The sequence below is a fragment of the Varanus komodoensis genome, unplaced genomic scaffold (genome assembly GCF_004798865.1).
Source record: "Varanus komodoensis strain SLA01 unplaced genomic scaffold, ASM479886v1 scaffold5, whole genome shotgun sequence".
Lineage (NCBI taxonomy): Eukaryota > Metazoa > Chordata > Lepidosauria > Squamata > Varanidae > Varanus > Varanus komodoensis.
The window spans coordinates 12,076,303-12,089,183 of NW_025336087.1; the positions used below are offsets into that span (position 1 = coordinate 12,076,303).

A 12,881-nucleotide genomic window follows, 5' to 3' on the forward strand; every position below is an offset into this window, starting at 1 on the left:
AGTGCTTTTTTGTCATAAAATGCACCAGAAGGGTGTTCCGGCACTTTTTTTCAATGGATTTAACAAGTGATTTTGGCATAGCAGATCAGCAGCAAACATCATTAACATAGTGCTGCAGGCTGCTATTGTGTCTGCCATCTGTTATCTGATAGTGAGAGATAGCTGCTTGGCTTGGAATTGGTGTGTGCGCTTACTGCCTGGACATGAGTTCCGGCACTTTTTTTTTTTTTTTTTTACAAAAAAAGCACTGCTTAAAGGTAAAGGTTTCCCCTTGATGTTACGTCCAGTCATGCCTGACTCTAGGGGGCGGTGCTCATCTCCGTTTCCTAGCCAAGGGAGCCAGCGTTTGTCCGCAGACAGTCTCCGTGCTCGGCATGACGCTGTTACCTGCCCACCAAAGTGGTACCTTTTTTATCTACTTGCATTTGCATGCTTTTGAACTGCAAGGTTGGCAGGAGCTGGGAACTCACTCCGTTGTGCAGATTAGAACCGGCGACCTTTCGATCAACCAGCCCAGCAGCTCAGCAGTTTAAACCACTGCGCCACCTGCAGTCCCCTTCTATGCTAATGAAGTTCTAATTGAGCAAGGCAAGGTGCAGCTGGACGTATCTGTAGTTCTCCCTGAGGTAGAATTCTGAGACACAGTTAAGATCAGTCTGTCTCTCAGCATCTGCAATGCACTGCTTGATGATTCCCATTGTCTGCTCAAAGGCCATATCTAACAGAGTCCACAAGTGGAGGCCTAAAAAAGCTATTTTCTGCTCAATTGGCAGTATCCAATTAGATCTGAAGTCATCTTGCAAAATTAGTGAGGCATGACCAGTTGAAAAATATGACAATCTGAGCCAGTATACAAGGATAGTGATTCAGACCCTAGCCTCAATTTTAGTCAGGCCACTCTCCAATCTTACCGTTAAATTGGAGACATCTCTAGGAACTTCCAGTATTGTCCACAGAAATTTTGATTGTACACATTCTAGTATATGAATATTTGGGTAAGGCCCCTATTGAGAGCCGTACAATAATTCAGCTAATACTTTGGCATGGTACGGTTGAAGGGCGAAAGGGATAGAGTGGCCACCTTTCATTCTCATGAATTGTATTAATGCTGAAGAGCTCCTCTGGGCATTTCATGTCACATATTCACCATGGGCCTTCGTGGAGCCATTTGTCTGAAAAACTACACCTAAATATTTGAATTGGAAAACCTGCTCAATCTTATACCAGTTTATTATCCGTAACTGGGTTTTTGGCCTTTTTGCAAAGGCCATGATTTTGGTTTTTTGACAGTTACTCATCAGGTCATCTTCCTTAAAGTATGCAGACAGCTTCTGCAATGCTCTTCTAAGCCCAATTGGAGCCACTGAGATAATAGCTGCATCATCTGCATATAGTAAAATACTTATGTGCCGCCTCACAACTTTTGGAGCATGAAAAAATTGGTATGGTTTAACTCATCCAGCACTGAATTTAACATAGAAGTTAAATAAACACAGGCCAGATGCAGCCTTGTCTGACTCCTTTTTGTACTGGAACAGTATTTGTAAGATGGCATGTGCATGAGTATTTGTAAGATGGCATGAACAGTATTTGTAAGATGGCCTGAGTGAAGTATCTCTATGTAGGATCTGAATGAGTAGGAGCAAATGCCTAACAATGTTGGTGGCCTCTAATTTCTTCCATAGTTTAACCCTTGAGATGAAATCAAAGGCTGCCTTAAGATAAAGGCTACATAGAACAAGGTCATTTTGTTCAAGATGTATTTCTCATTGAGATGCTGTAGAACCAAACATTGGTCAATGGTAGAACTGCCCTCCCTGCCTGCTCCGCTGCCACTATTATATCCTGCCCCAGCCAATCTTTAAGCTTTCTATATAGATGCCTAGCATATAATTTGCCAATGCTGCTTAATAAACTGATGGGCCTATTATTTGCAGGATCATCTCTGTTTCCCTTCTTGAATATAGGGACAATGATGGCACACCCTCATTCTTCTGGAATCCATCTAGTCATGTCAGTGTAGGAAAATAACAATGCTAGAACTGGGCCCACCATTCTAGGTTGTTTTGAAACACCTGTGGAGGATCAAATCCTTGCCTAGAGCTTTGCCCATTTTCATCTGGGTAACTAGATAATAAATTTCTGAGGTCAGAACCAGGGGCCAAGGTGGAGCATCTTCAAGCATAATATTCCATGCCACCTGGACATGATGAAGTCATGAAAGTGCTTCTCCCAAACCCTTATGTGAATATAGGGATCTGGCAATGCTGGCCCACAGGCTGGAGAGATCCTTATCAACTGTCAGAACATGGCTGGGTCCTTAGATTTAGCTGCTTGAATCAGTTTCACCAAGTTCTCCTTCCAGGCCCTTTTTTTTCCCTTTTGAGTCAATAGCTGTTTATAGGATTTTTTCTGTTCAAGATGATCTTGATTGATCTTCAGATCAGGGTTAGATTTATAGTTTGATAAACATTCCGTTTTTTACTTGAACAAATTCACTATCAAACCAGGGCTTTGAAGCCAGATGGTGCCATGCTTTACCACTGAAGGACTATCTCACCTCTTGGGATAACTTTTGATATAATTCCACCAGGCTGGTTGCTTGGGTGTTGGACATGGATAATGTCCTGATGGTTTGCATTCTGTCTGATGCAAACAAAGCATGTAATTCCATATCTATCCTTGGAATCCATTTGACATGGCAGTAAGCTTCCCCTTCAGGGGATATCATAGGCATGCAGCAATCGACACATCATAGACAGGGTTGAAACAAGAGAATGCATGTATTTATCAGACTGAACAAACATTGTGCCAAGTGGCAAATTAATCCAATTAGGTATCTGATATTTGTGGATATCTAGAGACTTAACTGAATGACAACACTCTCTAACTAAACTAATTCTCCAAGATACAAAACAATCTATGACACCAATGCTAGTTTTCACCCATGGTGTGAAGCCTGATATACAATGTTTGGTGTTTTTATGCAATTTCCAATTTAATCATCATCTTATGCAATCAGCTGGTCAGGAAGTATCTCTTGCTATAGTTTTCCCTCCCAAAATACTTGCATCTTCCCAATAAACTGAGCTTCCATACAGAAGAAGGCACAAGATGAAGACAATCACAGGTCTCCACATATAAGTAGTACTTACTTTGATAACAGAAGCAACATTTCTTTGCAACATGTTAAGTCTTTCAGAGTAGATTTTCCTTTGCTTATATCCCTTCCAGGATGCCTGTTTTTTCAAAAAAGACAAAACATTAGGACAATAATGAATTCCAAAGTCACTATAAGAACTATTTTATCAAAAAGTAAGATAAAAATACTTACTGAATGAAGATCTAATATTCTTAATGTATACCTCTGCTCTACTTTCCCACTATTACACACCTCTGTCTTCATTCATGGATCTCTATTGCACTCTCTAAGATTATTCTGTACAGATTTATGCAAGTTATTATTTGCCTGATCTTACTCATTTATGGTTCTTCAAAAGTGGAATATCTTGTGAAGAACTGTAGCATAAGGGCCTGCACAGTGTATCTTGCAGATATCGGAACACTGGGCAAGTTATGGCCCAGTGGTAGTGGACTGTTTCCATAGTGCTCATTTTTGCTGGAGCATATGGGGGAGATTTTGTGTAATGTGGATGGACACCTTCCATATTGCATAGATTTTACATTCTCTTGCTTATATTGCTTGTTTTCATTCATATTATTTTACTTATTATGATTTATCCTTATTTAGGTTCTCTCCCCAACATCCATGTTATATAATATGGATTTGTGCACATATAAGTTGCTTCAAGTGTGCTTTTGCAGATGGAAGCCATACATTAATATAGCTAATAATAATAATATGTGGTTTGCACAGATGAGAGGTCACTGGGGTGGCCTTTTTCCTCTTAATAAATGACACCAGACATGCTCTAAAGTATGTACAACACTTGACTAGTTCTATTATTAGCTTGTTAATCATTAACAGTCAGAAATAATTGGGGTTCAGTGAATGACAGTACCTGCAATTTTATAATGGATTTATCCTGGGAATGGAGATACACTTTTCTTTCCTTATATTTTTTCCTGACTAGGAATCCCCTTGCTTTAGCCTGCAGCTGAATGATCAGATCCTCATTTGCAAACCACAGCTGTTCTCGGTTGTAATCTGATGTAATTTGATCAACAATATTCTAAGCAGGGAGATAAACAGATAATGTAAGGGATCAGGCATAACCTAAACAGCCAAGCAAAAGCCAAACCATTTCAGCACAGAACTATACTCCAACCTCCAGCAAAGCCCTAACATTGTCCAACTCCTCACCCCTGTCTGCTTGATTGCGTTCTAAAGTCCCTGTTGATGTTTATTTAAGAATTTTGAACATGTTCCTTATTTCAACACTTGTTCTGAAATTCATGTTGCTCTGCTATGGATTGGCACAAAGATTCTATCAAAATTGCACTGATTTTGTGGACTCCACACAAGAGTGTTTTATTCAATGTTGCTCCTATTTTAAAGATGCTGCCAAATGATTTAGCAATATACCCCGAAATTCCATGCTTCTCTAGTGTCCATGCTTTTTCCATAAAGAAAGTCTTGCACAACTCAGATTTGAGATTTGCTGCTTTTGCAGCAATCCTTTGCTATTGCAGAAGACATTATTTGATAGAGTAATGAACACATACCTTAATGGTATGTTTTGTAAATAAGTCCATACATGTTACTAGTAACATGGACTTATGGACTTATTTACAAAACATACCATTATGTTTGTCTACCAATCCAAACTTGTGCCAGTTGTTCATAGCACAAAAGTTCCAGCTGTTTTCTAATAAACAAGATCTTCCATTCCGGAAGCAATTCTTAATTGCCACAGGAAGTCAGCTACTTCTAAGCCTGTGAATGTAAATGCTAAAACTCAGAATAAGAAGCTGATGGAAAAGAATAGAGCTCAAGCTAGACATGCATGAAACCTTTGTTGACACAAAGTAGAGACATGTGAATTTTGTTAATTCTGTTCTGTGTTTCACAGATTGTCATACATCTAGTATCCTGTCATCCACTTACTGACAGAATCTGACATTTTAAATCAGAATGTCATTCTACTTCCACTAATACTAATATGCATTTATGCAAATGCCTTAATCTGCATTAGTTAAATTAGCTCTAATGCACACTAATTAACATAGATTAGTACAGTTGCATGGCTACATATGAGCACTAGTGCTAATTACATAGCAGACACCAGAAGTGAAAAGTCAGCCTGCAAGTCCACAAAATCCATGTGACTTTGAGAAAGACAGCCTGCTGCTGAATCTACACGTTGAACCTCAACAAATACAAACTCTTTTGATTCCACAGTTAATTTCTTCAACATCCCCACACAGCAATAACAATCCAGCACAGCACACTGCAATTTTTTTTTATCACAATGGATGTATGTGCAGGAGTCTGCTCAAGGAAGCGATACTAAAATGGGAGGAGGATGTGTTTGCTGGATTGCATTTTCAATTCCATCAGGTTGTTTTTTTAAGTACTTAGTTCATATTGCTAATTTGCAATTAAAAAGAAATCATATGGAACAGCTGCCTTGTCTAGCTCTCAGAAATTACAAAAGAATTGCCTCAACGCTATTTAAAATGTGGATGTTGTAAACAGAAACATGGCAAAACATATAGCTCATTTCTGAGTTTCCCCTCTGGAACAAATTTTTAGATTAATATTTGAGAAAAATTAAATATGCATTGCATTGCATTTGCAAGAAATATTTGCAAATCTGAGAATGGAAAATTAAGATTAAATATACAGAAGTACAGTCCTCAAAATAATACCATTTATATGGAAATAGTAAAAGAAATAATACACTGAGATATTTTATTTAGAATGAAGGAATGTTACCTTTTTGTTACTGAACATCACCCCTCACACTCTTTGAGTTTATTATTTACTTGTTAAACTTATATTCTGCACTAATAGTCCATAGGTCTTTTTAAGTGGATTTTAACAGTATTCGTGATAACTAATGGCAGCATCATTTTAGGAAGAACACAAGAACTAATCCATTCCTTCAACAATATTCTACCTGAATCTCTTCACCAGTCAGCCAAGATGTTTTTGGTGTAACTCCTTCAGGTGGGACACAAGTATCTTCTCCAGTTTCCACATTAAAGTAATAACTGTAGCTGCCTTCCATTAAAATTTTGATCCATGGACCTTCATCAGGATCTAAAAGTATTGAATAGTAGTATTGTTATGCTTTAATACAGCCCAAGAACTTCCATCCTCCCCTTTAAACTCCTTTAAAGTGTAATGTATGCAAATTTAGAGGGAAAAAGCCTACAGCTCCCAGCATTCCCCAAACAGCTACACTGGCATTTGTATGAATTCTTTATGCCAAAACTTGCCTAGAATTATGGCCATAAGGTATTATTGATTCATCACAGTTCTATATTGCCTTTCTGAAAGCAATCAAGACTTTTTACAAGTATTTCAGAACATGAAAACTTTAATCAAATGAAAGGATTGTCAAACATTAAAAATGACCTTTCAAAGCTGTAACATGTTACATCACTGCATTCAGCATCCTGTGGTGGCAAGGACTAACATGCCCAGTCTGTGGATGATTCACACCATTTTCTGGGCCTGAATATGCTACATTGAGATATGCAAAAATTGTTATGAAGTGATAGCTAGTTACGTAAGCAGATCTGCTTTGGAGGAAGCAGGTATCAACAGCCAAACTGTGTGCAAACTCCAAAGTTACTTATGGGGTTTGTTTACTGTATGTGCATCCTGTTCTTACATGAGGACCCCAGTGGTCTCCCATCTGGATTACTGAACAGGCTGATACCTGCTGAGCATCAGCACTGCTGCAGTAACTGGTGTTCTCAGATTGTTCACTAGGCCCCTAACTAGGACGTGCTATTCTGCATTGAGAAAGCCCTTCTGTGCCGAGAGTCCTGAAACTATCTCTTGACATAGCTTCGCTTTAACACTGAATGTGAGTCTTCCCACATGTAACTCACAGAAAATGAAGAGCTTAGTGCCTGACTCTCTCTTGTTCAGGCAGAGAATAAGGACCAGATCTGGGAAGGGCCAGTATTGTCATATGGAAGAATCTTTTCTATCAGCCACCAGTATCAAGGAGATGCTGACACTATGTGTGAGTTGCATAATTAGGGACAGACCCTCTCCGCAGAAGCAATAGCAGAAGCTGTTGCTTCATAGTAGCTCTGCACCTCCGTCAAAGTCATGCCTCAAGCACACTTTAGAAGTCACGAATAACAGTATGACACTTCATTACTCTCCCTACTTGCTCCAGATGCTTCACAGGAAGCCAACAAGTCACTGAGAGCAACAGGATGTTAGGCCTGATGAATCACTGCTTTGTCCTAACAGTACCGTTCCCATATGTCCTAAACGGTTAAGAACTGTTCCTTATTTATGGGTTCATAAAGTTTTTATAGTGCCTTATAAAACACAGACAGATATCAGCCCCACTCAAAGGCACTACTATAGGAGTGGATGCAGGCAGGAACAAATGCAGTTGTGCAACTCAGGAATGCAGGAATTCTGGGAATGCCCAGCTTTCTCCAGAAGCAACTTTTCAGAAACAACTTAGTATGGAATAACTCCTGAGGCCCAGAAATTTATGCAAAGAACTGCTCTACTTTGCAACTGAAATTAGAGTTCCCGCAGTACAAAGAAATGTTCCACCCTCTATTACTTCTGTGTTGAATTAGCAGCTGATATTCTTCCAAACAGGAAGACCTTTCAACATATTTGCAGTGCTATTATTGAACACAACAGCAAAAACAGGATTTATCTTTAAGTGCTCATTTAAGCATACGGCAAGTAACACCAGAGTAGATGAGCTTCTTGTGCAACATATAAAATATTTACAAATTAATTTTCAAGATATCCTATTTTGTTCAGACTGTATTACCTTTGGGTTTTAGACTCTTGGCTTCCAACAGGCTTTTGTAGTAGCTTTCAGCACACTCTGGGATAACTCTTAAATTGAAGATAGGAGCCTGCAAGATGGAGATGACTTGTGCAGAGTCTCCTTGCTCTAAACACTGGTTTACTGTTGTTACCCCAATAGCCACTAAAAGGGCAGAAAAATTAAACATCAGCAATTATGCCTTTACAACTATGTATTTCAGGTATGGCAACAATATTTTTCAGGGAAGAAGAGTACCTATACCAAATCATGAAGTACTTGTAAAAACTAAGATTTTCTACCAAAAAAACAAAACAAAACACCTGAAGATGCCTGTAAAACATACTCTTTCCCACACCTTGCCCTAATTCACATTGCAGGGACGTCAGGGATACAGAAACTCATGTCTGGATGGCCATGTCCACTTGCCCTTCCCCTGCCCCCTTTGTCCCAACCACTATAGTTTGATGGCTTCCCTGCTTCTGCATTTTCCCCCATCCTAAGAGGTTGAAATACATCTCATAAGCTTAGCAGCTGGCACTAAAACCTTTAAGGTAGAATACGCTGGTGCTTTGGTCCTGCCCATTTTGGCATTTGGTTGTACCCACCACTGCAATGTGGCCCTCAAATGCTCCTCCAGAATCGCAGGCTGAAAGGGATTCTGTCCCCCTGCTTCAGGTGGTCTCACTGAGACAGTCTCTTTTGCACTCATTTCTCTCTCCACAGTTGAAGGAAGGAAATGAGGAAGAACGGCTGTTCCTGACAGGTATAACAATCCTAATGTAACCTCCAGTAAATCTAACTTTCACACATTTTACAAAGTTGTAACCCTACATAGGTTTGTGACACAGGATAAAAACATCACTGAGTAGTATGATACCAACAAGACAGCACCAACACATGCATGGATGGGTTCTTCTGAGTACAAGGGCTTGCCACTTGATTTCATTGAAGGGAATAGATTTGCAACCATTGAGAGTAATGGGGACCTTTGCATTTACACACATGTTCAGTACTGTTGTTTTACATCAGAATGTGTTCAGATTATTGTGTAAATGATATGCTTACTTACTGTAATCTATGGATTTCAAATACCAAAACAAACAAACAAAAAAACCCAAAACAAAACAAAACTGAGGACAGTTGTCAATTGTGCAAATTTTTATGAATATTGGAGATGCTGATAAGTTTTAGCATGAATTTGCTTTAAAAATCCATATAGACATCATTCAAGGGTCTATAAAAGGTTGCTAGAATTCACTGTGGCATGAATTCCTGTGGATTAAGTTGTCAGTGATAATGAAATTTACCTTAGATTTAAGTGTTTAGACATAATTCAGACTGGCTAGGATCAGGGCCATTGTCAAACACAAGCATAGTTGGGTACCTGCCAAAGGCCCATAACCCCAGAGGAGGAACACTGACTGCAGCCCCCTGGAATTGAACCTCCTCTTCACCTGTTTGTTCACTTGTACCTTGCTCTAGACAGACAACGGTTGTGGTGGTGAGGAAGAGGAGCTGTGGATGCTCCCTGCCTGTTAACCAAGTAAGTGGTGATAATGAAGGATAAGTAGCAGCAGCAGTGTGATGATAGACTTAATGAGAGAGGAGTCTTTCCCAATGTTCCCCATAAACATGGAGCTGGCAGTGGCTAGGACATCTGAAGAATTCAGATAGCTGTGGAGTCTCTTCAGTTATTATTATGGTAGGCTAATTTTTGGTTAATTCAGAGAAGAAAGAGGTGCAGCCATCTTTTATTAAGTGAAAGATGGGTTTGTGCCCTGTGTGCTTTGACAAGCACACAAAGAGCCAAATAGAATTTGACTTCAGATTACCCTCAGAGAATTGGCTTTTTGAAGTACTTCGGAGTATTTGTAGTGGTGGCAAACTTGCTCGGAGGCTCTTTGGACTTTTTAGTTAGTAAAAAAGGCTTCACTCTAGTTAGAGGAAAATGGAATAAAGACAGTTGGAACTGGAAGGATAAGGTATCAAGGATGAGCCTGCCGAAACTTCTTGTTCATACATTAATTGAAAAATGTTTATTTCTTCTCTCAAAGTCTTATACATTTTGTAAGGGTTTTACATTGTATTAGCCATTTGGAGCAGAGGCAGAGACAGTATACAAACATTTTAATTTAAACCCCACAATTTTACTTCTTATGTAGCTAAGATTCTCTTCCATATATTTGCCTATTCTTCATATTTATAGACACTAGAACAGCTATAGACATGTACAAAATCCAGGCACAGAAATTCTGTGACAGTATCTAGGAGGCCACAGGGGTTTTTTGAGTCCCAGCCCTGTTGCCAGAAAGCAACTCTGACATTGTAGCTAGAGTTCTACACTCAGAGCTCCTTCTACCACAACAGCTGGCAGAGAAAGAAATCTACCAGCTGCTTTACTGAGATCAGGCAGTGACTGCAAAGAAGGGCTTGTGGGGGCAGTCCAGGGGGCAGAAATGGAAGTAAACAGGCACCACACAGATATGATGTGTCTTGGTAGCAGCTCGGTCTCCTCCTGCCCCAGACCAAAGCTCTGTAGCTATACCTCTGACATCTGAAACTGGCCATCAGTCACTTCACTGGACAGAAGCCGCAGAGAGGTGACCTTTGTCCATGCTTATCCCACCCTGAATAGAAAACTACTGTTTTCTAAGTTGGGAGCAAACATAAATTTGCCTACCCGAAATCTGAATTGATACCATCACTGTAAAGACTAAGTCATTCTGTCTCCTGATAAAAGAAACAGCAGTGTCCAGCTTCAATACCCAGCCAGCCCCTCCCACCGCCAAAGTCCTTTTATTTGGGATGATCAATGAATAAGTTATTTTTACAAGGTGGTATATAAAATACTCAAGAGTTAAGATAAATATAGATTGCCTGCTCCAGAATGTAATTTGCTAGGTATGTATTTTTCAGTCCCAACTGTGCTTTTCAGTTGGGAACAAAGTTCCACACAATGAGGGATAAGTATTTTGTTACAAAGTTCATGTCACCAGCAGGTCAAGCCGCAGCCTTTTGAGAATCAGGATACAGGGTTTGACACACAGGAGTACTGAGATTTAACAGCCTCCACTGCGCACAGACATTACACTTTTATTTGACTTGGCAATCCCATACCTGCATAGCATGGCTCAGTTTTGTGTGTTTACCATTTAAGAGTGCTGTGAAAGCTGGACCATAAGGAAGGCTGAGCGCCGAAGGATTGAGGCCTTTGAATTGTGGTGCTGGAGGAGACTCCTGCAAGTCCCTTGGACTGCAAGGAGATCAAACTGATCAGTCCTAGAGGAGATCAACCCTGACTGCTCTTTAGAAGGCCAGATCCTGAAGATGAAACTCAAATACTTTGGCCACCTAATGAGAAGGAAGGACTCCCTGGAGAAGAACCTAACGCTGGGAACAATTGATGGCAAAAGAAGAGGACAGCAGAGAATGAGGTGGCTAGATGGAGTCACTGAAGCAGTTGATGTGAGCTTAAGTGGATTCCAGGGGATGGTGGAGGACAGGAAGGCCTGGAGGAATGTTGTCCATAGGGTCACGATGGGTCGGACACAACTTCGCGACTAACAACAACAACAAGAAGAAGAGTCCTAACCAAATAGTGTTGCTTTTAACTTAACTAGAATATTACAATCTTTAATGGATCTGCCATCATAAAAATGTATGAAGCAAATCTGTATTATCTCCATTTTAAAACTGCAGAACAAATTTATATGGCAAAAGAGGGACAAGGACACAAAACTCCCTTAGTTCCAAGGTAACTACTTGTCCACTGTACCATCATAATTTCCATGAGGGACAGGAATGTAAACCAAATAGTTTAAGTCATCCGATATAGCAAAAATAATCCAACTAGAGGCTTTATATAAACATCAAGAGCTGTAAACAAACTGTAAAAAAAATTGAACAAGCCCCAAACTCACTTATTGGATTCATCAAAAAGAAGAACTTATACCAACTGAAGGCCAGATGGGGGAAAGTCTCCTGGGAGAAGGCACTGGAAGGCAACGGAGTTCAGGAGGGGTGGTTGGTGCTAAAAAGGGAGGTCTTGGAGGCACAAGCCTTGATGATACTGTTATTTAACAAAGCGGGGAGGCGAAGAGAAGTGATAAGGGGGATTAGATGTAAGAGGTACCTCTGTAGGAAATGGGAAGTGGGCAAGTAGACAAAAGGGTATACCAGGAGGAAGAGGCTCATTGCAGAAGAATTCATCACAAGGCTAAGTCTGATTAGGAGCTAAGACTTGTTAAGAATATCAGGAGCAACAAAAAGCACTTCTATTGACAAGTAAATAGCAAGAGGAAGGGGAGACAGGCAGTGGGACCTGTTTCTTAATAACAAGAAAAGGGATTCAGTGATGAATGTGAAGGAACAGGCACAGATGCTAAATAATTATTTTGCCTCTGTGTTCTCCCCAAAGCAGGATGGGGAGATCTACATAGGGGACTGGATGAGGCCAGGGATTTAGGGGCACAGATTAGAGTCATCCCCCCTCCAAACTTGAGGAGCTCCTCGGGGCACTGGACATTACAAAGGTGCCAAGCCCTGATGGGTTACACCTAAGGTTACTTCAGGAGTTGGTGGGGGTACTCTTGCGCCTGCTGGCCTCCATTTTTGAGGCCTTGTGAAGAACGGGCAAGGTTCCAGAATAGTGGAGGGTGGTGTCAGTAGCCCCAATCTACTACCAAAAGGTAATAGAGGGGATGTGGGGAATTACAGCCTGGTTAACCTTACATCCATTTTAGGGAAGAAAAAGGGAAAGGCTCATAATACGAAAAGTTCTAGAAACCCTAGATAGCGAAGGGAGGTTGGTAGTCACGCAGCACGGCTTCTGAAAGAACAGGTTCTGCCAGATGAACCTTGTGGACTTCTATGACAAGGTTTCGAAGTGGCTAGATGGAGGGGGCACGGTGAATATTGTTTACCTGAATTTCAGCA

General features: G+C 40.4%; 1 protein-coding gene across 2 annotated transcripts in view; it reads right to left on the reverse strand.

The window, feature by feature from the left end:
• The window catches only part of IQGAP2 (IQ motif containing GTPase activating protein 2), a 202,440-nt gene that overhangs the window by 38,365 nt on the left and 151,194 nt on the right, over positions 1-12,881 (reverse strand). The window contains exons 15-18 of one of the 2 annotated variants that reach the window (XM_044445916.1): positions 7,947-8,108; positions 6,084-6,226; positions 4,023-4,193; positions 3,156-3,239 (exon numbers count right to left, since the gene is read on the reverse strand). In XM_044445916.1, coding sequence (XP_044301851.1) covers positions 3,156-3,239; positions 4,023-4,193; positions 6,084-6,226; positions 7,947-8,108 — 560 coding nt within the window. The remainder of the gene's footprint in view (positions 1-3,155; positions 3,240-4,022; positions 4,194-6,083; positions 6,227-7,946; positions 8,109-12,881) is intronic. The other variant, XM_044445917.1, reaches the window with a different exon arrangement.